Source organism: Lepisosteus platostomus, chromosome 4 (genome assembly GCF_059453375.1).
Source record: "Lepisosteus platostomus isolate fLepPlt1 chromosome 4, fLepPlt1.hap1, whole genome shotgun sequence".
NCBI lineage: Eukaryota > Metazoa > Chordata > Actinopteri > Semionotiformes > Lepisosteidae > Lepisosteus > Lepisosteus platostomus.
In genome coordinates this window covers 22679280-22692622 of record NC_142614.1, presented here as the reverse complement: position 1 = coordinate 22692622, position 13343 = coordinate 22679280, and the positions used below count along the sequence as shown (strand labels likewise).

Here is a 13343-nt window from a genome sequence, read left to right as displayed (position 1 = left end):
TACTATTTGCAAACTCCAATTTCTAGAATGGTCCTTATATTTTTTTTGTTACAGTCGTTGTTTTCATTTATATAAAGCTCTTTTTTTTAGAAAATCACACAAATAAAAGAAACGTTAAGCTTGAAAAATTTTCTGTGTCTTTCTCTGAAAATCACGCGGACTCATACACAAATAATTTATAGTAAAAACAATAGTTCAGAGAACTGACGTGGAATAACTTAATGGTATTCGATTTAGCTCTTGCAGTTCCTGGTTTTCATAATCCTTAATCTGTTATCCTTCTCCAGTATACAACCTTTTCAGCTCTCTCTTCACAAGCGTTATCAAAATTGTGTTGTGCCACAGATAATGCAACACAGTATTTGGTAAAAAAAACGGCATTCTCCCCGATAAGCCCATGTTGATTGTTTTAGAGGAAAAAAATGACTTCAGCTGCTTACCCTGATACAATGTCTGGCAATGCCAAGCACCACTAGGAGAGCTCTTGGATACCTGTGATTCCCGGGTGCACGTCACTTCATAGCGTACCCACCCCTTCCCACGGCGTTGAAGTGCTGAGGATCACACAGGAGGGGGGGTTCTGTTGCGCATGTGTGAAAAGTAGGGAGCCACTGGTGGTTATTGAAAACTACAAAGAGTTGAGTTACACACAGTCGGCAAGTGAGTTAAAGATCTAACCTAAGTTTCACGGGCAGTAGTGATCTTTAAAGCCATGCATCTGCAAGCAATGAGAAACCTTCCTCATGGTTTGTGCTCGACGTTTTGCTTATAAAAATAACAGGTTAACGGAAAAAAACCCGCTTTCCAGCGTGGATTTGCTTTGCAACCGAGGTGAGTAGCTTTCGCAGTAAAGTTTATAGCAAAGCCCTATAAAATAAATTGTGCTGGATATTGCTTGAGAAAGCCTACGTGATTCACTTCAGTAAGTTACTGCGTTCATATTTATGTGTAAGGACAGCAAGCTCGGAGCGATTACATATGAAAATACAGTATTCCCACTGCAGTCGTTTAGCAGACTCGACAAATACACGTATACATTTCGAAACTGCTGAAAAATCAATATTTTTAAGAATTTCTTTATGTAGAAGTACATTTGATTTACGAAATTTCTTACATTCGTAGCAAAATGTGTAATGGTGCGCATGTTGTAAATTTTTTTTGCGTTTATTACTTTGACCCACAACACCTGTTCTTTTTCCGTTTGCGTTCTTGTTTTTTAAAAACATAAACCTATTGCAAAACTACAGTCATCTTTTATCTTTGTAAAACAAATTTAAGCAAACTTTGTTGTAGTGTTCACTGATGAGGAGGGGTCAATTCTTTTGAAACGTTATATTTTAGTGTGTAACCAAATACAGGGTTTACTTCTCAAGAAAAAGAAAGGTTTTTATTCGGTAATCCGAGAGTGGGGTCTTTAGTGTTGCGGTTTTCAAAGAGCCACCCTTTCTTTACATCCAGCAGTTAAAAAGCCTATTTACTGTATTTCAAAAGAGAGGCGGCGGTGAAATGGAAAGTGCTTTTGAAGGAAGTCATTGCGAGCAATTGAATTGTCATTTTGTGGGTACATTCTTTTTGCTTATCTCCTATAGCCTAGGGAGGTCTTTTTAAAGTTATTTTTGTTCTTTTTCTCTATGAAATCTATCCATTAGATGTTTCCATTAGAGGAACTGAAAGCGCATGCTTTTATTGTTAGGTATTGTGAAATGTCAACGCCACTGTTACGATCTTCTATAGAAGATTTATTTTATGTTTTATGTGAGACTTCAGACTGAAATTTCAGAATCAGTGTTTCGCTTGTCTGATCGAAGATGCTGTACGCCGTCGTTCAAAAAGGTAGTTATTTTTCAAAGGCTGACTAAAAGTCAATTTTAAAGTCTCGGTTATGTTTTGGTTGTACGGAAAGATAAATAATAAACATGTTTCTTTATTGTTCTTCTAGAAGCTAAAATTGTTTTTCTTTTAAAAATCACTTTGAACACTCTGGAATCTTCATATTTTTATGTTGATTGTGGGTTTTGACCATAATACTGTGCATATTCCAAAACAAAGTTTCAGATAGGAGCTCTAGGAATCATTCACATCATACTCTTATACATGCTCAAGATATTTGTCTATTTGTTCTACAACATAATTTGTTCTATTTTTTTCCTCGTGTTTGACATGTTAAATGTGTGACTGGAATAAGTAAGTTGATCAAAAGACCTGCTTGAAGTTACTGATACTTCTGTTTTAGTATTTTTATCATATAAAGTGGAATTGAAAGCAACTGCTAACATAAACATGCATCTTTGCCCATACTATGGTTCAGTTTTGTCTTTGGACATCCAAATGATTTGTTTTGAAGAATTAATCGTGTTTTGTTTTTTGTCATGCAAACTATTAAAAGCTGGCTTTAAAAATGTAGCGGAGCACTAGTTAACAATTTAAACTGGCACAAAGCTTTTGACTTTCTTTTGTAGACAGGAAATTAATTGCAACCACTGGGGGGGGAGGTGAGTGGAATTTACCTGATATTGCAACAAATGTTATACATCAATATCCAGGGCAACAGAAGAAGAGATGGAAGCACTAAGATGTTTTCACATCAGGCATGCGTCAAAAGTATGATTTACTCTACAGTACATGCCAAGTGTACTCGGCACCTTCCAGAGGAAATGTCCTCCGGTTTTCTATTTCCCGTTAGAAGGGTCTTGAGTACACATGGAACTGTGCCAAGTACACTTCTGCCTGTTCACATGGATGGAGAATGTTTCTCTTTCTCTCTGCACATTAACGAAACTGCTGAGAACTGTATATTATTTCCCTATTTAATGGAACTTACAACTACAATTCCTAGAAAGCCAAATACACAGTTTTGAATACGCTGGTAAAACTACCTTCTTATATTGAGTATAAATCTTCTGATTTATGTCATTATGTAATGACAGGGCCTTATGTAGGGGTGAGGTTGTTTTTAAGCTTACTTTTGTTGCAGCCAGTCTGTAGTGGGGTAAGTGGGTTTGTGTTAATTTTTATTATACATTTTGTACCTTTCAGCCACTGAAAGTTGCTAATATTAGGATGCAATAAAAACAGTTATGACTAAGAATGCATGCATATGAACATGCGGAAGCCAAATCCCCAAAATAATGAGGAGCAATATATAAACACCTTTATTTTATTAAGTGTAATTTGGTGTTTATATGTTTTAATTTTGTTCTATCCAGACAACAGCCAATACCCTTGTTCCATACACTTATTATTTGTAACTTGTTATACCCTAAAAAAAGCTAAGTGAACAGTACACGATGTACCACAAATACATTAGGTGTTCTTGGTACATTCTCTTTAATTCTACCTCGGGGACAATTTTAGCTTACCCGCTGAGAGCCACACTATGTCAAAGGAAACATACTTAGAATTGTAATATCAGACCAACATGAGGGTTTATGAAAAGCTGTGATGACTGCAGGGTCAAAGTAAATGTGAATTTTCAAAATGATCGAAATGCTAAAAAAACATTTAACTTGTGTTAATGTGACAGCATACAGTGCCCTCCAGAATGATTGGCGCCCTTGGTAAAGATGAGCAAAAAAGGCTATGGAAAAAATGGCTTTATGGTTTATCAGCTTGATCTTACTCTGAAAATATTAGAGAAATCTAGCCTTTAAGTGAGGTCAAATTATTCAAAGAATAAAAAACCTTATGAGAAAAATATTTTTCTCAAAAACACAGGTGTCACAATTATTGGCACCCCTGCATGTAGTACTTTGTGCACCCTCCCTTTGCCAAGATAACAGCACTGAGTCTTCTCTTATAATGCTGGATGAGGTGGGACAACACATTAAGGAATCTGAGACCATTCCTCCATACAAAATCTCTACAGGTCCTCCAGAGTCCTTGCTTGTGGACTCTCCTCTTCAGCTCACCCCAGAGGTCAATGGGGTTTAGGTCAGGGGACTGGGATGGCCACTGCAAAAGCTTGATTCTGTGGTCAGTGAACCATATCTTTGTGGATTTGGAGGTATGCTTTGGATCATTGTCCTGCTGGAAGATCCAACCACTACCCAGTCTTAGCCTCCTGGCAGAGGCAGACAAATTATGATCTAAAATCTCCTGGTATTTGATGGAGTCCATGATGCCATGTATCCTAACAAGATTCCCAGGGCCTTTGGAAGATAATATCGCAGATCCACCACCATACTTCACAGTGGGGATAAGGTTCTTTTCTGCATGGCCTTGACTCTTTTTACGCCAAACCCACCTCTGGTGTTTGTTGCCAAAAAGCTGTATTTTTGTCTCATCTGACCATAGAACCCGGTTCCAATCAAAGTTCCAGTGATGTTTAGCGAACTCCAGGTGCTTACGTTTGTGGTTTAACGACAGCAGAGGCTTTCTTCTGGCAAGCCTTCCAAATAGTTTGTTGGCATGGAGGTGGCGTCTAATTGTAGTTGTGGAGACTTGGTGACCCCAGGATTCAACCAACTCCTGTGTTGTCCAACTGTGATCATTGGAGAAAGTTTTGTCTCTTGAACCATCCTCCTCACTGTGTGTGGGGGCAAAATACACTTGCGTCCTCTTCCAGGCAGGTTCATCACAGCTCCTTCTTAATTATTGCCCTAATAGTGGAAATGGGTATTTTTAGGTGTGAAGCTATTTTTATAGCCATTGCGTGATTTAGGAAGGTCAACAACCTTTTGTCTCATTTCATTTGTGTATTCTCTGATCTTCCCCATGTTGATGGATGACTAAGGGTGTTTGTCCTGCGTGTCACATCATATTTAAACCCCAGTGAAACAGGAAGTCATGGATGACCACTAAAGAGTTCCTTAAGACTTAGGTGTGCTTAAAAAAGGTCAAATATGAATGGGAATATATGTCAATTAGATTTTGTTCATAGGAATTTCTATGGGTGCCAGTAATTGTGACGCGTGTTTTTAAGAAAAAAAAATTAATAAGGATTTTTTTTTCTTTTAAAAATTTTACCTCACTGAAAGGTTAGATTTCTCTCATATTTTCAGTGTAAAATAATAATAATAATAATAATAATTGCTTACACTTATATAGCGCTTTTCTGGACACTCCACTCAAAGCGCTTTACAGGTAATGGGGACTCCCCTCCACCACCACCAATGTGCAGCATCCACCTGGATGATGCGACGGCAGCCATAGTGCGCCAGAACGCTCACCACACATCAGCTATCAGTGGGGAGGAGAGCAGAGTAATGTAGCCAATTCATAGAGGGGGATTATTAGGAGGCCATGATTAGTAAGGGCCAATTGGAAATTTGGCCAGGACACCGGGGTTACACCCCTACTCTTTTCGAGAAGCGCCCTGGGATTTTTAATGACCACTGAGAGTCAGGACCTCGGTTTTACGTCTCATCCGAAGGACAGCGCCTGTTTACAGTATAGTGTCCCCGTCACTATACTGGGGCATTAGGACCCACATGGACCGCAGGGTGAGCGCCCCCCGCTGGCCCCACTAACACCTCTTCCAGCAGAAACCTTAGTTTTTCCCAGGAGGTCTCCCATCCAGGTACTGACCAGGCTCACACCTGCTTAGCTTCAGTGGGTTGCCAGTTGTGAGTTGCAGGGTGATATGGCTGCTGGCATAATAAAATCAAGCTGAAAACAACAACAGCCATTTTTTCATAACCTTTTTTGCTCATCTTTACAAAAGGTGCCAGTAATTCTGGAGGGTACTGTAAGCATCAGATCTTAAAGGAACTAAGTTAATTATTACATGGTAATGTTGTTAAACATTAGAGAACTCATTTCCCTAGGAACAGCCTGAGAACGTCAACTGTGGTCCACTACCATATAAGGTCAGTACAATTGGGAAGTGTTAACAGTTGGCACATTGAGCCATATTAACAATATTGATCCACTGTTGCAAATTATGCAAGATCATTGTGATGATCTCTTGGATTACATACTACAGTGTCCACTCCAAAGCCAAAACTATTTTAGTGCATGAGTGTATGACCTACTTTTTGAATTAAATGTTTTACAATTTAAATAATTATTAAATAATTTACAATCTCTCTATTTGACAGTGTTTCATTGGTTATAAATTCAGAGATACAACTTTTATTCATTTGCTATGGATTATTTATTGTTGAGAGCTAGAAAAATATCTGTGACATGCTAAACCTAATATTGCAGAGATTATGGTATGCATTATTACCTAGAACCTTACAGAGGCAAAGATTATTTCTTAATCATAAAGCATTTAAGATTGCCGTTTTCTGTAGGAGCATGTTATTGTGTGGCATTTGGGATTTAGTGTGACAAATTTCTCAGTCATGACCACTGTTTTTTTTTTCGTGAGGAATTTGGCTCTGACTGTTAAATTCCAAACCACTTTACAAAGGGGTTAAATCCTGTTTAATTACCACATGGAACAGAAGCTCTGGTTTCTGCCCACATTTTTCTTACAAAATACAACACTTGGATTATAACTTTTTCACTGTGGGATTTGGACAAGTAGCTTGCAAGAATTGTGTCATGCACTTCACTTAAGATTGTGCAACAGAAACCTTGATTAGTTTGTAAGTAAAGGAAAATGTTCTGGTGAGGTGTATAGTTTATAGTGTTATTGGTGTATACCCTATATACAGTATATCCTGAAGGGTAGGCTAATAGCACCCATTTTGATCAGACAAATAATGATAGCAGTGCAGTAACAATTCTGAGCAGTCTTAACATCTAATGTGGAAAGTCTATTAAGGATATGGTTCTTTTATGCAGAACAAGAATGAAAGGCTTGAGTCTGAGTGTTTAGCAACTGGCATGTATTCTAATAGCGGATGGCACAGTTTTGTGGGACTTGACACTGTTGCCTTATAGAACATGGGTACTGGGTACAATTATGTGCGGGGTGACTTCATTGTGCAATTATTAAGTTTTCCCTGTAGTAGTTTAGTTTCTCTTGGGCCTCCAGCTTTTCTTATGTCCTGAAGGCATGATGCCTAGGTGTCTCTGAATTGTTGATGTGTGCATGTTGTTGTGATTGCCAGATGATATATGAGCACTTCTTTTTTTTACGAACGTCTTTCTGATGTTCTAATAATGGGTAGTATTGCTAAATAATGGTTTAAAAATTAAAAACTCATTAACTTAATTACAACTCCTTATTAAACTTTAACATTTTGTAGTCATATGATACTAAAGGGAGTCTTGTTACACTTTTTTTTTAAGATTCTTGAGTACCTCAGGTCATTCAGAAACAGTTCTACCAGTACTTATTAAAAAATACATCCTCCTACATTTCGGTGCAGATTAAAATAAAAGAACTCCAGTTCTGGAAATCTGGAGTTTGCAAATGTAGCAATTTTACAGGCCAGTGGATTGTTGTTTTTAAGCATGTTTTATGAAAACAAAAAGCAATAATTTGGAAATGGTAAGGACTCCTAGTGATTCAGGTGTTTACGTTGATGGTTTGCAAACTTATTATTTAGTAAAAATTAGGCCACTGCTTATCTCCTGGGGTGCACTATTGCTATATTGATGTAAGCTTGGTCTTACTATTGTTTCTCCACTGCCTAGATTACTTGGTTATAGTCTGAAATAGTGTACAGAATGCTAACAATAGCATTATTATTTGATGCTGAAAAGAATTGTTTGGAGTTGAGCGTTCTCATCTGTGTAAATTAAACTGCTGTGGGGAGTATTGAAATGAGATGGGAAAAGAGTCCATCTCAGACATAATGCACAAGACACATGCTGAAATCTGTCAGTAAGAAGTAATTTTTGAGCCACCTACATTTTTTTTCTTTCAGACAGAAGCAAATAAAAATGATAGCAATGAACTAAATTCCCATAACAGAGGATTTATAATCTTTGGATTTCAGATAGCTATCCACAGGCTGCCAATTATTTGCAGCTTAGAGTGTTGTGGTTTTCAGAAGATAGTGCACAAAGAATCCTGTGAAGTTGTAGAGTTTCCCAGGATTAAACAGGACGCTGGCTTTATTCCTCAGTAAATGCAAATCCAGTGCAACCCTGTGATACTTTATTAATATGAAAATATTGAGCCATTCAAATTAAAGTACATGTAGTTGTTCCAGCACTTTTACTTTTTAGGGGGGCATATAGAGATTTAGGGTTGGTTAATCACATCTTCACACTATACTGAAACATGAACCAGAGGGAACTTTGTGGAATTGGAATCCAATAGCCTTTCTTTACTGAAAGAGTTGTGGGAGTATGGAACATGCTACCTAGTCATGTTGAGTCAGATACCCTCAGTTCTTTAAAAAACATAGTTCAGATCCTTGGATAAGTTTCCTACTACCATCCTACTATTTGGATCAACCAAATGGCTTCCTCTAGTTTGTAACCATTCTTATATTAATTTCTGAAATGTCTGAATTACTTTTAACTTAATATTTAAAAGAAAATGCCTTATTTGCACTGAATTATGTTGCATTCTTGGTGTTATGCATACATTCTTAAAGGATCATTTTCAATTATTGGAATGTATATACAGTATTTGTAGGCCAGTTGTTTTTTTAATTTTTATGCAAACATAAATCATCTGCTCTTCTGAGTTTATTAAAATCTTAAAGTCTCTACATAATGCAAAGACTTGCATCCTAGACATTTAGCAGTCAACAAATGTTGTCAGTTGTAAATTCTGGAAGATTTATAAGAGTTTATCAGATACCAGGTTTAAAGAAGCATTCCTAGTTACACGTTTTAGTACTATAAAAGACATATGGAAGCTGTGTCTCACTTTGTGTCTTACTGTGAAGTGAAGTACACAGGTTGTGATCAAAGCTCATCCTTCAGCGGGAGGGGCCATGTCACTCCTGGTTCCAGCTATAAAACGGTTCCCTTTGCCTGTGTTTGTTTAATAAAAATTACTTCCACTTTGCTGCTCTGTTAGAACTGTTTGCTTATGTAATCTGCCAATGCCATTGGTTTGACTCTGTAATCCCTCTGCCAAAAACAAAAATTAGGCTATCTCGCTATGGTTTGAGAAATAAATACGGAGGAGTTTTGTTGGTCTGCTGGCTTAGAATCTATGTCGAAAATGTTGTTAGATTAAGTACACCAAAGTATGAATCAGTATTAGTTTTTTTTCCCTAGATTCACTGTTTGACTATATCACCAAATGAGATGCTTAAAATAGACTTAAATGTCTTAATTCCATTCATCTTTTAGAAATATACAGAGTGGGGAAAATATCTTGCATAAAAGTGCATCAAATTCACAAAAACGATATCAGGAAAATCTTTTTTTGCAACAGGTACAGTGATATTCTATCGAGCAGACGTGTATTTATACTGAATAACAGCCGTCATCAACGGGAGATCAGTTGACAGAGTCACGGGCTACAAGCATGTGGCCACTGTAATGCATGCCGTATGTCTGTTACATGATTTGTACCAGTTCGCAGATGCTGTCTTGTGGGATTCTGTGCCATTCCTTTCATACCGCCTTGACATCCCACAAATATTCAATGGGGCTACAGTGAGTTTGGCCTTTAAGGCATAATTACTCACACTGGCAAGATGAGGAAATTTTTCAGGATGATCAAGAAGGGCAGATAGAGATCTCTAAAGAGTTTGAATGCCATCAGTCACTACATTTGCTGTTCAGATTCAACTAGACACTCCTGCCCACACCTTCATGCTTGGATGTTTCCATTGTTGGGTACAATGGATAAAACAATTAGCATTTCACTCTGTACTTGTGCCACATGCATAGACATCTGTCAGGTTGGTTGAGACATACCCATGATTCATCCCTAAAGAGGGCTTGGCTTCGCCTGATGTGTTGATCATATAACCTCGTTCTGCATTGATTAACATTGGCATGTAGTACACACCCGCAAAATCATCTGGCTTGAAAATGTTTGACTGTTTAGCTGCCTCCTCACTGCTAAGCTGCTAATGAGTGGGTTGTCATGACCTTGCATCTCTGACTCAGTGTAACTGGCATTGCTAAATCGATCATGAAGATTGAACATGATAATATAATAATAATAAACTTTATTTTATATAGCGCCTTTAAAGGTGGCTTCTCAAAGCGCTTTACAGGATGACAATAACAATAAATAAGAAGACTACAACAATAAATAAGAAAAATTTCACAAGACAGGACACAATTATAATTACAGCAATACAACAATAACAATAGAGGAGACCGTGGAAGATGGTATTAAGAAGAGCAGAGGGGTGAAGAATGGAACCAGTTAAGTAAAGGCTTTTCTGAAAAGGAGGGTTTTGAGTTTGGATTTGAAGGAGTTTAGAGAAGGTGACTCTCTAATATCCTTGGGCAAGGAGTTCCAGAGCTTGGGGGCATAGCAGGAGAAGGCCCTGTCGCCCATACAATGTAGACGGGCTTGGGGGACAGTAAGGAGGGCAGAATTTGAAGAGCGGAGGTTGCGAGGTGGGGAGTAGGGCGATAAAAGTTCAGACAGGTATTGAGGTGCCAAGCCATGTAAAGCCTTGTAGGTGAGCATGAGGATTTTAAAGTCTACGCGGAATTTGACCGGAAGCCAGTGCAAGGACTCCAGGATAGGAGTAATGTGAACACTTGCACTAGATCTGGTCAGGATTCTGGCTGCTGAATTTTGGACATACTGCAGCTTGTTCAGAGTAGATTTAGATACCCCAGGGAGCAGAGCATTGCAGTAGTCAATTCGAGAGAATACAAATATGTTGATCAGCTTTTCAGCCACAGTTAATGATAGCATAGGGCGTAGTCTTGCGATATTTCTAAGGTGGAAAAAAAGATGTTTTGACAGTATGCTGTACATGTGGGTCGAATGTTAAGCCAGAATCGAATATAACCCCAAGGTTTTTCAATTTTGATTGGAGCTCAAGTACAGAGCCATCTACAGACAGGGTTACAGGACTGGCTTTGCGAAGTTGATGGGGGGTACCAATAAGCATGACTTCAGTCTTGTCACAGTTAAGATGAAGGAAGTTTTGAGTCATCCAAATTTTTATGTCAGAGATGCAATTAGATAGAATAGAGACAGCCACATCAGTGTCGGGTTTGGTATGGATGTATATTTGAGTATCGTCAGCGTAAAAATGAAAGCTGAGGCCATGTGATCTTAAAAGCTGACCAAGTGGGAACATGTAAATGCTGAAGAGCAAGGGGCCCAGTATTGAGCCCTGAGGGACACCAGACTTGACAAGACCAATTTCAGACCTGTACCCATTGAGAGAGACAAAGTGACAGCGATCAGTGAGGTAAGACTTAAACCATTTGAGGGCAGTGTCAGAGACTCCAAACACAGTCTCGAGACGAGAAAGCAAGATGTTATGGTCAACAGTGTCAAAGGCAGCACTGAGATCAAGAAGGATGAGTATGGAAAGAGAACCAGAATCAGAAGCTATTAGGAGATCGTTGGTGACTTTGACTAGGGCGGTTTCTGTGCTGTGAAGTTGACGGAAGCCAGATTGGAGGGGTTCGAAAAGGTTGTTTGTCATGAGGTGGTTATGTAACTGAAGTGTGACAGCACGTTCTAGAATTTTGATGATGATGTCAGTTTTGGAGAAGTGATGTAACTTGGGGACTCTTCGATCATAGAGTTATCATTGATGGACTGCATTTGGCTGTGATGTCTTAGCAGGTTAGATATTTCTGGTAGTGAACACCCTAGACCAGGGTTTAACAACCTTTCAGAAGGGGCATGCCAAGAGCTGGCTTATTTTTTTGCACTGTTTTTTTACAGATTTTATTGACACTGATACTTTTTTTTAATGTCAATAATAGTCCTTCTTACATTTTGATTAATAAATTCAATATAAAAATACCTAAAATTAATAAATTAACGTGCATGTCCATTTATCCATTTAGTGGGATCCTTACCTTTGCTTTCCCTTGCTGTGTTCTCCAATTTCAGGCTCATACCTTCCTTTTTCCTCAAAATGATTGACATTTTCCCCTGTAATTGTGCCATGGGTTTTAGGCAGCACAGTTCTTCTCGAATTCCGTCTGAGTCACAGTGCAAGAATCACAGTATGGCGTGTATATCTATGCACTCATCAAGTGCAACACTAAATAGTTAAGCATAGTTTTAAAACCAGAGTTGGACTGCATTAAGCTGCTGAGATTTCTTCCACTTTACCCTATGACATTTTATGGTAATTAAATATTATTACAAGATGCAATTGACTAGAATTCTGTGAATTGAAAGATATGTTTGACATTTTCATAATTTTCTGTGCAATGCGAGAATCTGTATTTCTTGTAAATCTGTTCTGTGGTAAGCCAGGTATTATTTGCTTTTCACATGAGGTGAAATATACACCTGAAGAAGGCTCCACGACCGAAATGTTGTGTTTTCTTTCTTCTTTTGTTCAGCATGGATAAACCTATTACTTGTTCCTTTGCAGCCTACGCATGCTGACGCAGCTACCCACCTGAACTATATGGGAATATGTCTTATATCTTGTATACGTGTGGTTGTCTGTTAGGTGACAAATTTCAGTGCCTCTAATGAAATGGTTCATGTTAATCTGCTTGTTGTGAAAAATGCAGTGTAAATACTTGTCAAGACAAGGTTTCATAGCCTACCTATGACACCCGCAAATGTCTGCTGTGTGTCATGGTAACATTTCTGCTATTTTGTGGTTTTTCATCTGCAATTGGCTTGTCTTGGACAAACTGCCCCCTGTGAGTTCACTTGAAATGCCATCCATACCCACACAGCAATGTACTTCATATATGGAGTTCATTTAGTTTGAAAGTTGTTCTTCTGTGTCAAGAGATTAAACCACAGGGTTCTTTGGTGTTTTAATAATTTCATTTTTTGTGTGCTTTTAAGCTGTCTGCCAGCATACTTTTTTTTTTCCTGCAAAGGTCTTGGTGGAGTGTAACGATTCAAAATTACACTTGCATGTAGTGTACGGGGAATTCAAGTCTGTTGGCAAGAGGCCAGGCTTGCTCAAAACTCTTCACAGGAAGTAATTATTTAGCTGATCAAAGCCCTGGCAGAATTAAAGAATGTCTTATTAAACCAAAGCTTACTGGATTCTGCAGTTAGGCTTTTTAAAATCTACAATTAGTATAAATGGACTGCTTTGGTTTTACAGATTTAATAGTGCATATTGTAGATACATAATATTGGAGAGAATATTTTCCTCAGCACAAATATAATGCAAAGAATGTTTATTTGGGCACTTCACTGGATTATGTCATTCCATGCCAGAACAGTCGGGAAAGGGGTATTTTGTTTCCTAAACCACTCAGAATTTGCTAGAAAATACTGTGACCTGGTAAAACAGCTCATGACGTTAACATCTAATTTGAGTCCAGGGTGTTTTTATAGTCAAGGTCAGTTCTAAGCTTTTGGTAACCTTTGTCTGGTCAAAGGGCACCTTTAAAAAAAAAAACAT

At 38.2% G+C, this 13343-nt stretch overlaps 1 protein-coding gene across 2 annotated transcripts in view; it reads left to right on the top strand.

Moving 5' to 3' along the window:
- Positions 1 to 587: 587 nt before the first annotated feature.
- The window catches only part of kank1a (KN motif and ankyrin repeat domains 1a), an 81991-nt gene continuing 69235 nt past the window's right edge, over positions 588 to 13343 (top strand). Inside the window, exon 1 of one of the 2 annotated variants that reach the window (XM_088629043.1) lies at positions 588 to 831. In XM_088629043.1, coding sequence (XP_088485169.1) covers positions 744 to 831 — 88 coding nt within the window. In that variant the 5' untranslated portion in view covers positions 588 to 743. The remainder of the gene's footprint in view (positions 832 to 13343) is intronic. The other variant, XM_088629044.1, reaches the window with a different exon arrangement.